Raw genomic sequence first — 16,403 nt, 5'->3', positions numbered from 1 at the left:
TTCATTATGGTTAAGCGAACTTGCCAGGGTGGTGTGTCTCATTCCGCGAAACACGACCACTAGAAGTCATCAGCCAGTGCCTCAACAACAATCGTCGCGTCGAATAATACACGTTGGAAGAGAAAAACAAGTAGAACGCGGAGAGGGTATCAAGTGCTACGTATGTGAGGGCGCTCACGTAATCTCCAGCTGTGAATCTTTAAAAAACATGAGCGTGCACGATCGTTGGGAAAAAGTAAAAGGTAAGCAGCTTTGCTTCTCGTGTCTACGAAAGGGTCATAGCACAGTCAAATGTCGTTCAAAAAGAATGTGTGCCGTTGATGGTTGCCGCCGATACCATCATCGTAGCCTGCACGAAAATTCGAGTTTGCCTCAAAATACAGCTGCTACATGCAATACAGGTGAGTCCCAGCCAGTGCTAAACTGTAGAGATGTCGACCGGGAAAGTGGTCAATTTTTTAAATACGTTCCGGTTACGCTAATGGGGCCGAGCGGTAGTGTAGACGTTTTCGACATGGTGGATGAGGGATCAGCCGTATCCTTGATAGAAGATAACTTAGCTAAACGTTTGGGTCTCAAAGGTCGGAGACAGCCACTAACGCTTCAATGGTATGGCGAAAACTGCGCAACCGAGGAGTCATCGAAGGTAAACCTGGAAATAAGAGGCAAAAATTCCGCATCAACATATAATATTCGAAACGTGTGCACCTTGCGTAGCCTTGATTTGCCAGCACAATCATTTCGAAAGCCGATTTTGCCCACTTAGAGTTCCTGCCATTAGAAAATTATAGTCGTGTCAAGCCGTCGTTGTTGTTGGGTCTTGATAACACCTCGCTAAGTGTTCCGTCCGCAACTGTTCAAGCCAGCGAAAATAGCCCTGTAGCCATTAAGACCAAATAAGGTTGGATAGCCTACGGTCCAACCAGTTCACCGCCACAAACACCAGTTGTATTGCATATCCGTGAGCGAAAAGGTCTAACATCACTAAACGCATTGGTAACCGAATACTTTGCCGCCGACAACTTCGGAATAGGTGAGTCAATAAATCAAATTGAATCTGAGGAAGATCAGATAGCGCGCCAGATGCTACACAACAACACCCGTCGTTTGGGCAAGCGTTTTGAGAGCGGACTACTATGGCGAAATTTACCACCAGCACCTCCGGAGAGTTACGACATGGCGTACAAGCGCTTAGAACGCAAGATGAAGGCCGATTCCCGTTTTGCCGCCAAATACAAAGAGGAGATCGACAAATATTTGCGCATGGGCTATGCCCGAAAGCTGTCTGATGACAAAGTACGTATGAACTTGAAATTTAATTTTTATTTACCGCATTTGCAGTTAATAACCCACACAAGCCAGAGAAAATGAGAGTTGTGTTCGATGCAGCTGCCCTAGTAAATGGCGTATCGTTGAACTCGTGCCTTCTTAAAGGGCCCGAACATGCCAAACCGTTACTGAACATTTTATTCAAATTTCGTGAAGGGGCAGTTGCAGTCGCAGCCGACATTCGTGAGATGTTCTCGCAAGTACTCATTAACAAGCGAGATCAACAGGCGAAACGATTTTTATGGCGTGATGGGAACGCTAATCAGCCAGTCGAGCACTTTGCTATGCAGTCTATGGTTTTCGGAGCCATATGCTCACCATGTATAGCGGAATTCGTCAAAAATAAAAATGCCGAAGATTTCCGTCAGCAGTATCCAGAAGCCGCTACAGCCGTCGTCGAAAGCCATTATGTTGCCGATTTCGTTGCCAGTTTAAAGAACGAACAAGACGCTGAGCGGATTTGCAATGACATCGTTTACATCCATTCCGAAGGAGGTTTTCAATTACGCGGATTTGTATCAAACGTCAAACGTCTGCAAGATAGCCTGAATGCAAAGCCACACATGCCACAGTCTATAAGTCTAGAAAACGGAGTCAGCTATGAAAAGGTATTGGGAACGCGCTGGAACACCGTGACAGATTCATTTGAGTTTATGCTTAATTTTCACCGAGTTTCAAAAGCCGTTTAGAAGGAGATCGTGCTCCAACCAACCGTGAACTCCTCAGTATAGTAATGCCGATTTTTTGCTTTTTGCCAAAATGCTAGTACAAGAAGTGTGGAGACATTCTATCGAGTGGGACGAAGCGATTCCGAGTAGCCTGCATCACAAATGGTTTATGTGGTGGAGCGAACTAAAACACGTTAATATTGTTAAAATTAAACGATGGTATTCACTGCAGCTTCAATCTACAACTTCCGTACAGTTGCACGTAGTGGTGGATGCCAGTCAATCAGCATTCGCAGCGGCTGCGTACTTTAGAATCGCTAGTAGTGATGTCACATTTGTCGCGGCCAAAACCAAAGGCGCCCCGCAGAAGTTATTATCCGTACCGAGATTGGAATTACAAGCCGCAGTGTTAGGCGTCCGAGTTGCGAATTTGGTTCGCCAAGGTCACAACGTCCAAGTAAATCAAACAAATTTTTGGTCGGATTCGCAAACCGTACTACACTGGGTCAACTCGAAAGAACGAAAATTTAAGCCATACGTTGGTCATCGCATAGCAGAGATTTTAGCATCAACTAAACCTTCACAATGGCGTTGGATTCAGACCGATAACAATAGCACAGACGTCGCCACTCGTCCAAAGTGGCCACCAAAGATTGAGGAACGTGGGCCATGGTTGCATGGGCCCGAGTTTCTGCTACATTCAGTTGAGGATTGGCCAGCCACATCTTGCACTCATATGCCTGAGCTACTCGAGGAGGAGATTAAGCCAAGCCTACATATACAAGCCAAGGTAACTAGTTGTTTACTAAAATTTAATCGTTTTTCTTCATATTTAAAGATGAAACGGGTAATGGCATGGGTTCTGCGAGCTGCCGACATATTTTTGAAACTACGTAGCACCTATCAGACATGTGATGGAGGCGTTCTGCAGTCAGAGCTAAGCGCCGCCGAACTAAATAAAGCAGAGATATACATAGTCAAAGCCGTTCAGCGCAAAGTTTACGCAGAAGAAGTATCAGCCCTGTTGAAAGACGAGCAACTCCATAGACAAAGCAGTATTCGTTCATTAACGCCGTATCTAGACAACGATCAGATCATGCGAATCCAAGGTCGCCTAGACGCAGCTACTGTTATGCCAGTAGAGGCCAGAAGACCAATTTTAATGCCATCCAAACACATCGTCTCCGAACTCATAATGCATCAGTATCACGAGCGACTACATCATCAGAACTTCGCATTGACATTGTACGAAGCCCGCCAAAAGTTTTGGTTTACTCATGCCAAGTCGCTGTTGAAGTCCGTGCAACGTACATGCTTAACGTGCCACATAGACAGAGCTAAACCAGCAGCGCCTCTGATGGGTCAGTTGCCTGAGGATCGGGTCACTCCTTATGTCAAGCCGTTCTCTTACACAGGAGTTGATCTTTTCGGCCCATTCAATGTTACCGTTGGTCGCCGGCGAGAAAAACGATGGGCAGTTATATTTACGTGCCTAACTACGCGCGCATCCTATTTAGAGCTTGCGCATGATTTATCGACCGATGCATTTTTGTTGTGTCTTCGAAGCTTTATCAACCGCCGTGGCACTCCAATAAGAATCAGAAGCGATAACGGCACGAATTTTGTGGGCGCTCAACGGGAGCTAAAGGAAGCTGATCGCATGTTAAATTTCGAGCGCATATCAGATGAAGCCACCAGCCGCAATATCGATTGGAAATTTAATTGCCCATATTTAATTGTCATATATTGTTGAAATACGTGATTCGTATTCATCCTAACACAAAGTACCTACCTATTTTTATACTCAGTTGAGCAGAGCTCACAGAGTATATTAACTTTGATTGGATAACGGTTGGTTGTACAGGTATAAAGGAATCGAGATAGATATAGACTTCCATATATCAAAATCATCAGTATCGAAAAAAAAGTTGATTGAGCCATGTCCGTCCGTCCGTCCGTCTGTCCGTTAACACGATAACTTGAGTAAATTTTGAGGTATCTTGATGAAATTTGGTATGTGGATTCCTGGGCACTCATCTCAGATCGCTATTTAAAGTGAACGATATCGGACTATAACCACGCCCACTTTTTCGATATCAAAAATTTCGAAAAACCGAAAAAGTGCGATAATTCATTGCCAAAGGCGGTTAAAGCGATGAAACTTGGTAGATGGGTTGACGTTATGACGCAGAATAGAAAATTAGTAAGATTTTGGACAATGGGCGTGGCACCGCCCAGTTTTACAAGAAGGTAATTTAAAAGTTTTGCAAGCTGTAATTTGGCAGTCGTTGAAGATATCATGTAGAAATTTGGCAGGAACGTTACTACTATTACTATATATGTGCTAAATAAAAATTAGCAAAATTGGATGAAGAACACGCCCACTTTTTAAAAAAAAAATTTTTTTAATTCAAATTTTAACAAAAAATTTAATATCTTTACTGTATATAAGTAAATTAAGTCAAAATTCAACTCCAGTAATGATATGATGCAACAAAATACAAAAATAAAAGAAAATTTCAAAATGGGCGTGGCTCCGCCCATTTTCATTTAGTTTGTCTAGAATACTTTTAATGCCATAAGTCGAACAAAAATTTACCAATCCTTCTCAAATTTGGTAGGGGCATAGATTTTATGACGGTAACTGTTCTCTAGCGGCCACCGTGGTGTGATGGTAGCGTGCTCCGCCTATCACACCGTATGCCCTGGGTTCAAAATCAACATCAAAATTTTAGAAATAAGGTTTTTCAATTAGAAGAAAATTTTTCGCCCCTCGGCAGTGTTTGGCAAGCGCTCCGGGTGTATTTCTGCCATGAAAAGCTCTCAGTGAAAACTCATCTGCCTTGCAGATGCCGTTCGGAGTCGGCATAAAACATGTAGGTCCCCTCCGGCCAATTTGTAGGGAAAATCAAGAGGAGCACGACGCAAATTGGAAGAGAAGCTCGGCCTTAGATCTCTTCGGAGGTTATCGCGCCTTACATTTATTTTTTTTTTATAACTGTTCTCTGTGAAAATGGGCGAAATCGGTGGAAGCCACGCCCATTTTTTATACACAGTCCACCGTCTGTCCTTCCGCTCGGCCGTTAACACAATAACTTGAGCAAAAACCGATATATCTTTACTAAACTTAGCCCACGTACTTATCTGAACTCACTTTATCTTGGTATAAAAAATGGCCGAAATCCGACCATAACCACGCCCACTTTATCGATATCGAAAATTACGAAAAATGAAAAAAATGCCATAATTCTATACCAAATACGAAAAAAGGGATGAAACATGGTAACTGGATTGGTTTATTGACGCAAAATATAACTTTGGAAAAAACTTTGTAAAATGGGTGTGACATCTACCATATTAAGTAGAAGAAAATGAAAAAGTTCTACAAGGCGAAATCAACAGCCCTTGGAATCTTGGCAGGAATACTGTTAGTGGTATTGCATATATAAATAAATTAGCAGTACCCGACAGATGATTTTCTGGATCACCTGGTCCACATTTTGGTCGATATCGCGAGAACGCCTTCACATATACATCTAAGGGCCACTCGCTTTTAAAACCCTCATTAATACCTTTAATTTGATATCCATATCGTACAAACACATTCTAGAGTCACCCCTGGCCCACCCTAATGGCGATATCTCGAACAGGCGTCCACCTATAGACCTAATGCCCACTCCCTCTTAAAATGCTCAGTAACACCTTTCGTTTGATACCCATATCGTACAAACATTCTAGAGTCACCCCTGGCCCACCCTAATGGCGATATCTCGAAAAGGCGTCCACCTATAGACCTAATGCCCACTCCCTCTTAAAATGCTCAGTAACACCTTTCGTTTGATACCCATATCGTACAAACATTCTAGAGTCACCCCTGGCCCACCCTAATGGCGATATCTCGAAAAGGCGTCCTATAGACCTAATGCCCACTCCTTCTTAAAATGCTCAGTAACACCTTTCGTTTGATACCCACATCGTACAAACATTCTAGAGTCACCCTTGGTCCACCTTTATGGCGATATCTCGAAAAGGCGTCCACCTATAGAACTAAGGATTACTCCCTTTTAAAATACTCATTACCATCTTTCATTTGATACCCATATCGTACAAACACATTCTAGAGTCACCCTGGCCCACCCTAATGGCGATATCTCGAAAAGGCGTCCACCTATAGACCTAATGCCCACTCCCTCTTAAAATGCTCAGTAACACCTTTCGTTTGATACCCATATCGTACAAACATTCTAGAGTCACCCTTGGTCCACCTTTATGGCGAATCTCGAAAAGGCGTCCACCTATAGAACTAAGGATTACTCCCTTTTAAAAATACTCATTACCACCTTTCATTTGATACCCATATCGTACAAACACATTCTAGAGTCACCACAGGCCCACCCTAATGGCGATATCTCGAAAAGGCGTCCACCTATAGACCTAATGCCCACTCCCTCTTAAAATTCTCAGTAACACCTTTCGTTTGATACCCATATCGTACAAACATTCTAGAGTCACCCCTGGCCCACCCTAATGGCGATATCTCGAAAAGGCGTTCACCTATAGACCTAATGCCCACTCCCCCTCAAAATGCTCAGTAACACCTTTCGTTTGATACCCATATCGTACAAACACATTCTAGAGTCACCCCTGGCCCACCCTAATGACGATATCTCGAAAAGGCGTCCACCTATAGACCTCATGCCCACTCCCTCTTAAAATGCTCAGTAACACCTTTCGTTTGATACCCATATCGTACAAACATTCTAGAGTCACCCTTGGTCCACCTTTATGGCGATATCTCGAAAAGGCGTCCACATATAGAACTAAGGATTACTCCCTTTTAAAATACTCATTACCATCTTTCATTTGATACCCATATCATACAAACACATTCTATAGTCACCCCTGGCCCACCCTAATGGCGACATTTCGAAAAGGCGTCCACCTATAGACCTAATGCCCACTCCCTCTTAAAATGCTCAGTAAAACCTTTCATTTGATACCCATATCGTACAAACATATTCTAGAGTCACCCCTGGTCCACCTTTATGACGATTTCTCGAAAAGGCGTTCACCTATAGAACTAAAGCCCATTCCCTTTTAAAATACTCATTACCACCTTTCATTTGATACCCATATCGTACAAACACATTCTAGAGTCACCCCTGGTCCACCTTAATGGCGATATCTCGAAAAGGCGTCCACCGATAGACCTAAGGCCCACTCCCTCTTAAAATGCTCAGTAACACCTTTCGTTTGATACCCATATCGTACAAACACATTCTAGAGTCACCCCTGGTCCACCTTAATGGCGATATCTCGAAAAGGCGTCCACCGATAGACCTAAGGCCCACTCCCTCTTAAAATGCTCAGTAACACATTTCGTTTGATACCCATATCGTACAAACATATTCTAGAGTCACCCCTGGTCCACCTTTATGACGATTTCTCGAAAAAGCGTTCACCTATAGAACTAAAGCCCATTCCCTTTTAAAATACTCATTACCACCTTTCATTTGATACCCATATCGTACAAACAAATTCTAGAGTCAGCCCTGGTCCACCTTTATGGCGATATCCCTAAATGGCGTCCATCCATAGAACTATGGCCTACTCTCTCTTAAAATACTCTTTAATACCTTCCATTTGATACACATGGCATACAACCACATTCCAGGGTTACCCTAGGTTCATTTTCCTACATGGTGATTTTCCTTATTTTGTCTCCATAGCTCTCAACTGAGTATGTAATGTTCGGTTACACCCGAACTTAGCCTTCCTTACTTGTTTTATTTTATATTTATCTTAAAAATTGCTTAGGTATGTACATCTGTTCACTATATATTTTTTATGTTATACAGCCGATTATTTGGAGGTTACGAATGGGATAAGATTATTGTTCAGCCCCATTCATGAAAGACAGTCCCGGCCTTACTTATTTTCTTTTGACTTCACATTCGTTTGCACAGTTAATTGTGTTGAATTCGCCTGTTTTTGGTTCCGTCAGCTGAATTTTTTTATTTTTGAAGCAAGACGTTCAGCTGTCATTTACAAATATCCTCTTCGTAAACAATCCCTAAATAATAAACTAATTATAATTAAATAATTTAACATTCCGGTCATTGTAAACTTTACCAAGTAGCGCAACTAACAGCTGATCGCTCAAAACTTGCACACACACACAAACATCACTAATGGCCATATTACGGAAATCTTAGGGAAATTGAAGTTAAATTTTTAAACAGACATAAAATGTTATACTTTTGGAATATATAGCATCTAGGACACCTTAATTGCAGTAATTGAAAGAAAATGTTTGCTAATACTCAAGTATTTAATTATTTTTTCTAAATTATCTTTAATATTGATGCAATGATTGATCCAATGCAACTCTGGTCTTCCTACTGTTCTTCATTCCACTCCATTCGAGTGCCTATTTTCACGGCCTGCGAGTGCCTTCCACTCTATTCGCAACATAACCTCGAATTAAGCTGCCAAACTATATAGTAAACAATGATTCCGGTCTTGTCTTTTCCTGTGAGCGGTCGTACGGTGTCATCCTCTGCTCAACGTCAATTTTCGGGCTTTTTTGCGTTGAGTGGAAAATTAAAATAGGCCTCAAGGTTGGCGTCGGTGTTTCCCTCGGGCGTTTAGGCGGAGTTGGGAGATGCAGTGCTTTACTGTCCTGGAGTCAGGGTGGTGGTTTTGCACTCCCAATAGGAATCAGTGAATGTATAATTGAATATTAAAAATTAAAACCTGGCGTGGTGCCATAAAAAAACCAACGCGCATTATACATAACGGATCATCATAACGGGACATGAAAAAACATGCCACATTGATACAACACATTCTCGAAATAAGATTTAAATACTGGCGTGATGCCATTTTAAAAAACCAAATTGATTTTATATATATAACGAAACACGACGAGATGCTGCTGTACATGGTTCTGGCCTCTATGGTATTACCATTGTAAAAGCAGCTGTCATCAATATAAAGAAGAAGAATGAATAAAGAAGCACTGCAATTAGACAAACAGTGCAAATCGACGAAAGCACACAATTTGAGGGATAACCTGGTGTTTTATAAGCTTAATGCTTTAACCATTAAATTCTAAAAAAAGAGCAAGACGTTCGGTACCAGGTGTTGTTATCCATACAGCGCCTTGTAGTTTAATATGTCAGATAATCGAAATCAATGAAAATTTTCTTTTGACTTGAATTCGCTGTGCAGAAGAATGTCAAGTCAAAAGAAAATTTTCATTGATTTCGATTATTCTTGTACAAGTTGTTGTATGGAAAGTAATCAAGAAGCAATCGTTGTTCTTCCGTAGCAATTACTTTTGCATGAAAAAAATTTTTTGGCAGTTGTCTAAATTTTTTCTTTCTTCTATTCTAATTAAAAAATTTTTCAATTAAGAAAAAATTTATCATAACAATAATAATGATAAAAAATTATTGTTAGGCCTTGAGCTCGATTCGAACCCGCGATCCAAAAAAATTTTTATTTTTGTAATTCCGACCAAACAGTTGTCGTAATATTAGCCGAAGTCGTTGTCATATGATCCTGTTAAGCAAACTTCTTGAGCATTGTTGATCTACACCAAAGCTATTCTACTTCTGATATTAATATTTTAATTATAAATTTTAGTTAAGTTGTTTTATCAAAAATTTATCACATTTATCATTCTCTCATTTCTCTTTACACATGGCATTTGAACAGACGCACAGCGGAAGAAGCTTTTCGTTCGTTGGTGAAAACACATGAAAAATATGGCTGGGTGACACCGGCACTTTCCGATGGTTAAATGATTTCGCAGCTCGTACAGACTATCGAAACTTTAGTATTAACAATAAAACTATGGAGAAGAAAAACAATACAAGAAAAAATGTGAAATTCTGGTCTTGCTGCGATGAGTAAACGTACATACATACATTTAATAGAATATACTCATAATTAAGTTTAGTTTATTAAATATTTATAAATGCATACATATCGTCAGCTTAATTCACAAAGGTCAAAACAGACAGATTTTTCGAGACTGCGTTATTCGCAGATTCTGGTATGGCATAAAAAAATATACCCTCCGAAAAAATTTAAATTAATTAGAGACAATAGATAGCAACCGAGATATGGCACTATTAAAAAGGCATATATGGATATAGTGAATATAAACTTCTTGATAAGGACTTTGGTGAAGTAAGCTAACGATATATGTGACCCGGTGTATGAAAAGGTGGCTTATGACTCAAGAAAAAAATAAACAGCTGTTTACAGCTGTTCCTCGCAAAAAAAAAAAGCTGTTAACAGCTGTTTCTCGCAATTTCTTTTTTGAGTCATAAGCCACCTTTTCATAGACCGGGTCACATATATTTATGCATGTAAGCAAAGTATGTAATAAAATGGAATTTGTGTATTGCATAGAAATATTTGCATGACATTTGCTGTGTTTAATGCTTTTAAAAAAAGCGGCCAAAAATAATAATAAGTTTCTTTTAGTTAGCTAAGGTATTTAGTGCATATAAAAATGGCAGACAGTTGACTAGTTTCTGTTTGAAAGTTAATTACTTTTGAGTAATTTTCTTCCGATCAGTATGTCATATGTAGAGATAAAGTTTCTTTAAGCTATCCTGATCTATTGCGTTATAGTGCGAATAAAAACTAGTGCTTAGGATTTCTCAGACATGTTCGAGAAGAGATTTTTCGCGAGTTTCGCCTTCTCGCGAGATTCTCGAATTACTCGTAAGGCTCGCAAGATTCTCGAATGTCGAATTACTCGTAAGGCTCGCGAGCTTCTCGACATTCAACTTAATCAATTCATTGGCTGTTTTATATAGAGCTTACGTTTTCTTCTGGAGCACAAGCCAAAATGTCCGCAAAACCAAAAGTAAAAAACCCCGAAATGTATAGAATATTGCCAATGCAGCGACTGAATAGAACGTCGAGAAGATCGCGATTATTACGAGTAATTCGAAAATCTCGCGAGAAGCCACGTTCTTGATGTCTCGTTGAAAAATAAAATATTGCGAACAAAATTATATATATAATAAATATGTTTTGAGTTAAATGTCATTGAAGCAATATAATCAACAAAAAGTCACAAGTAAAAAACCAAGTGTATAAATACAGTCCATACAGCGATTAAATAAGAATGTCGAGAAGCTCGCGAGATTTACGAGGACTTCGAGACACGAGAAGTCGAGTTCTCGATTTCTCGGGTCTCGAAAATCTCGCTTGTGTTTGAGAAGAAATCGTAAGCTCTAATAAAGACAAGGTTTATTCCACCTTATGGCCCAACGTTTCGCCAAATTTCCTTGGCATCATCAGGGGCGCAATATTCTATTTATTTTGCTAATAAAACAGCAGGAAATACAGAAAAGTTACAATAATGAAATCTAAAAAAAAAAAATTTTTTTTTTAATGTTTATGTGTATACATTAGGGCGGGTCAAATTGTATGGGGAAAAATAAGGAAAAAGAAACTTCAAGTGCACATCCAGTTTCTGAATCTATGCGTCATACTGAGTAATATTGTCCATGGGACCATAAGTCTGAAATGCATTTCGATCCTCCCTAACTTGGTTAGAAAATTTTATATCCGAATCCGAATTTGACATTCATTTTCATGTATTTTATTTGTGAGAGCCGCTACGCGGATTGGGATATAAAATTTTCTAACAAAATTAGGGAGGCTCGAAATTCATTTCAGACCTATGCATGGGACCATTATTACACAATATTACTCAGTATGACCCATAGATTCAGAAACTGGATGTGCCTTTTCAGCAATAAATTTGACCCATCCTAGTATAAATATAACTAAAGACAAACACAGTGAACAGATTGAACAATTACGGCTTATTTCTGAATATAAACTTACTTTAGATATGGCGGTAGACAAAATTGCGGATAAAAATGAATAAAAGTTACAAAAAGTTACACTATTATTACATAAAATATCGGTACCATCGATCATTGTGTACAATACAAGTGCGTCAACTAAGCGATAAACGTCAAAATTACACACAGCCTCGCTCACCTGATGCAAATCCCAGGTCTAGAGTTGCATTTTTGGTACGTAAGACTACTTTAAGCTCAGTTGCATTTGATAGTTTAATACAACTTTGTAGTATTTACGGATGTGTAGTTGCATATATTTCCGCGGAAATAAAAATAATAGAAGCTTTGTAGCCTCCTACAATGCAGAAACATACGGAAAGCAAAATATATTTAAATTAGAGTCAAAAAAGTCTAGAAAAACTTAACAAAATATAAAGCGCCACACGTGTAACATGTTTCCCTCAGGAAAAAATTCACAAATGCATAAGGGCAAAATTATATAAACGCTTTGGTCGCTTCAAATCAAAGATAATGCAAGGCGTTTCATTATTTTTCGTTTGGCGTAGTCAAAGCGTAGGCACGCATCCAAAGCGTTTATGTAAATCTTTCGATGCTTCCCCCGACAGATGAGTTAAATTTATGGCCGCTCCTATATTTTGCTAAGCAAATCTTGTTGAATGTTAAAGGATTCTAAAAGTTGAGAAATTCTCAAAGGAGGATTTACGACTCTTTCATCGCTTCAAAACGAAGAAAATGGCAAGGAGTCTCAGATCGATGCAACACAACCAAAGCGTTGTTGTTGAGTTTAAAAAGTTTTCCACAATAATTTGAAAAAATCTACGTTTTCTATGCTTTTTACAGGGAAACGGTCAAAATTCTAAAATTAAGATTCTGAAGTCAAAATTCTGGGCCGACAAAATTCTGGAAACCGGAATTCCGCACTTCCTTTGTTTTTTTGGCTGTATTTTAAAATTCTTCATTCTGAAGTCAAAATTCTGGGCCGACAAAATTCTGGAAACCGGAATTCCGCACTTCCTTTGTTTTTTTGGCTGTATTTTAAAATTCTTCATAATTTCGGAATTCACGTTTTCCAGAATTAATTCTGGAAATTTTTCCCCCAAAATTTGAGCAAAATCGTGTATTTTATATAAATTTGCTTATACATACATAATAATATAACATAAACAAAACATAACCTCCAAAAATAATTCCAATATTCAAACATATTTATCGGAAAAACAAAAGAACAACATTATTAACAAATAAAAATCAAAAAGATACTACATTAATGTCATGCTTGAAGCAATACGCTTTAAATACGCTAAGTGATTTAAATCCAATCTTTTTTTTCATTACGCTTGTAATTTGTTTGCTTTTTTCATGAATTTTTTTTTATTTTTTCGCCGTTTTTTACTTTTTGTACTTGTGTTTCAGCATAAATAAGTTCCCTTTGTAAGTCAGATATCAATTTGTACAGCGTCGCACGACTTTTTCCAACTATGACTTTAAGGCGGCTATGCCAAGCTTCCACACTGTTTTGCGTTCTTGGAAAAACTTTCGATGTAGGTTCATCGAACACGGACCAAAATTGTGTTAAATATTTAGGCTGTGACTTTTTACCAAACACATAATTTTTTTCAAACCATTTTGAAAGTTTTTCCAAATCGCTGTCGTTAAATGAATTACGCAAACTTTTATAATACTCTGAGATTTCGCTATGAGGAACCAGTGCTAAGCTTTTAAGCATTCGTACTTGGATTGAAAACTGCTCGCTGTTGCCATATTTGCAGCTTAGTCTGAAAATATTTAATAATCATATTTTATCTTAAATGCAGGAAGCTGCGGTTATGTAATAAATTTACCCTTCTTTTTGAACTTCTCGCCAAATATTTTTCCCGAAGTGGAAGAGGCAACCACTCTGCCGTGCAAATGGGAAACACTCCCTTTCTGCAGAAATAATAGCCATTTCAAAATCACTAATTATACGCGTCGGATTCAGTTGAATGCGACGTTCTCCAACTCAACAAAAAAAGAAATATACATTGACTTTGATTTTTTGGTCATAAGACAGAATACCAGCGGAACAATTTCTCCTTCTACTCTTCCGTGCATGGAAAATATCTGCCTCATCATCGTTGGAACAACGTCAAATGTACCATCCATAATCCAGCAGACGCTCTCATTTACAACTGCAGCGAAGATTTCGTTCCAAATATAAGAATGCATTCGCCATCAATAACTTTCTCACTTAAAATAAATAGTTGACCTTCCAAAACATAAAGTGATAAGGGAATGTCCATTTCTTCAACACAAGTTGGCTCCTTAAAACATTTCAAACTGTTCCGTTGTCTTCTAATTTTTAACTTTTGGGCATTTCTTAATGGCAGATAATCTCTAATATGTTTTTCTGTCATAGATACCGAACGCTGAATTATTTGGCTAGGCTGCAGAAAACTCGAGCGAGCCATATTTTTAACCAGATAATTTGTTTCTGCAATCGATTTTTTATGCGCACATGGATCATGAGAATGTTCATTTCTTTTTTTTCGTATAACATGTTCACAGCCATCAAATTGTGTGACAATACGCACTGTACATTTGTTTTTAATTCGTTCAGAACAAGTTCAGTTAAATGTTTTCTTATTTGTTCGTTCCAAATAGAAGAAGTAGCCGTTGACGTTTAACATGTCTTTTCCTTTGTTGGACTTTACCACAGTTATATTTTCCATCATAAAGCAATTATTTCACAAAAATATTTAGCACGTGTTTATTAATGAAATTGCCGTAACACATTGGTTAGTATGTACATATATATGTAGATACATAGTATACTAAATCATTATGGTAGTACAAAACAGTAAATGAACAACAACAAACAAAGCAATGACAATAACAAATACAATCATGCAATTGTAAAAAACTTCTTACTAGGCAATAAAACATATGATTACAGAAAGGCAAAATTCTGTAATTAATGATTAAAAATGCGTGTTGATAACAAAAAAAGTGCGCACTTTAAATCATTAATTACAGAATTTTGAATTTCAGAATTTTAGTTTCCAGAATTTTGCAATTTAGAATTTCGTTATCCAGAATTTTGGATTCCAGAATATTGACTTCCATAATTTTGATTTCCGGTGTTTCGACTTCCGGAATTATGAATGCAGAATTTCCCAAAAAGCAGAATTTTGACCCCAACCCCATTTTACACTTAAAGGGCTAACCTCATGTAATAAATTAAATTTTTAATGAAAGCCAATAACTCTGAGCTGAACAATTTTCGCCATGATATAAATTTAAAATGGTGTGGAACAGGAGCAACACTTTTGTGACTACATAAACCCTGCTTCAATCTTTTACGTCCCTGCACAGAACCCTAATTGACCGTTTTCAACCGAAACAACAATGGAAACCCAGATTTTCCCGTTATGCTAACTTGAGCGAGTGCCTGTCAGAAAGAAGTCAACCGTTGTTTACTATATAGTTTGGCAGCTTAATAGAGGTTATGTTGCGAATAGAGTGGAAGGCAGTGGACTAGGCAGTCGAATGTCATATAATGAAGGAATGGTGTTCGGAGTTTTTTTCAAAGTTAAAAAAAATGATAAAGCTTTAATATAAATAAAACCATTGTTTTAATAACAACAAAAACGCCTTATATATTCTATATATATAAATTCGTAAGGATTATCTCACTTTAAAATTTGAGTTAAATAATCTAAAGTTTTTGTTTGAAACTGAGTAGAGAACTGTGCGTGTGAATGTGCGAATTTTCACCGATCAGCTGTTAGTTGCGCTACTTGGTAAAATTTACAATGAAGTCAACACACTTGTACTTATCCACAATGCCATCGATCTGTGGTACACTTTGTCACGCTAAACACTATAAACATAATAAATAAGCAGCGGCAATAGCTTCGTTCGGGTATTCCAGTTTTCTGTTGATTTTGCAAATTTTGCAGGTTTTTCTGTTCGCGTACCGGGCTCTCCAACAAAAAATGAAGAAAAAGAGAGAGTAAAGTAACATTTCATTTTGCTGATAGCTGCAATTTTCTGTTGGTAAAATTTTTGCCAACAGCAATTTACAAACAGAAAAACATCTGATCGAAAAACTGCTGGTTGTAATTTACGCAAATTGCGAAATTTAATTCAAGTATTGCAGCCGGAAAATAAAGCATGGAAAAGGTATGTGTTAATGAAAAAATTAGGGCGAACATCTGAATGAATTGGTGCCTGTGGAACACTTACCTTCTAAATTGTTTCAGCTTTCTATTTTTTCAACTTTTTATAATTTTTTCTACCGCCAAATAATTCATCAGCTGTTCGCAAATTGTGACAGTTTTTGATGGATTTCTGTTGGCGTACTTTTTTTTACATATTTTTCTCTATAAGAGGAAACAGCTGATAGTTGAGAGGATTTTGGCTGTTTGTAAGTTTCTGTTGGGAAAATACGCGAACAAAGCTATTGTCTGTATCTTCCTTCCTGTTGATTGTCTTTTCTCTATTTTTAATTATTTACTTAATTTAACTTTATTAATTACTTTTGTTGATTTTTTTTTTAAGAAACGAT

At 38.1% G+C, this 16,403-nt stretch overlaps 1 protein-coding gene across 4 annotated transcripts in view; it reads left to right on the top strand.

Moving 5' to 3' along the window:
- LOC137240799 (ubiquitin-conjugating enzyme E2Q-like protein 1) overlaps positions 1–11,953 on the top strand; it is a 113,643-nt gene extending 101,690 nt beyond the window's left edge. For all 4 annotated transcript variants that reach the window (XM_067767557.1, XM_067767555.1, XM_067767556.1 and 1 more), the window contains one exon: positions 9,720–11,953. In XM_067767557.1, the coding sequence (XP_067623658.1) occupies positions 9,720–9,804 (85 nt within the window). In that variant the 3' untranslated portion in view covers positions 9,805–11,953. The remainder of the gene's footprint in view (positions 1–9,719) is intronic.
- The last annotated feature ends 4,450 nt before the right edge of the window (positions 11,954–16,403 follow it).

The sequence above is a fragment of the Eurosta solidaginis genome, chromosome 2 (assembly GCF_040869045.1).
Source record: "Eurosta solidaginis isolate ZX-2024a chromosome 2, ASM4086904v1, whole genome shotgun sequence".
In the NCBI taxonomy this organism is placed as follows: Eukaryota; Metazoa; Arthropoda; class Insecta; order Diptera; family Tephritidae; genus Eurosta; species Eurosta solidaginis.
Note: the sequence above shows the minus strand (reverse complement) of the source record. Positions and strands in the feature narration are given on the sequence as shown.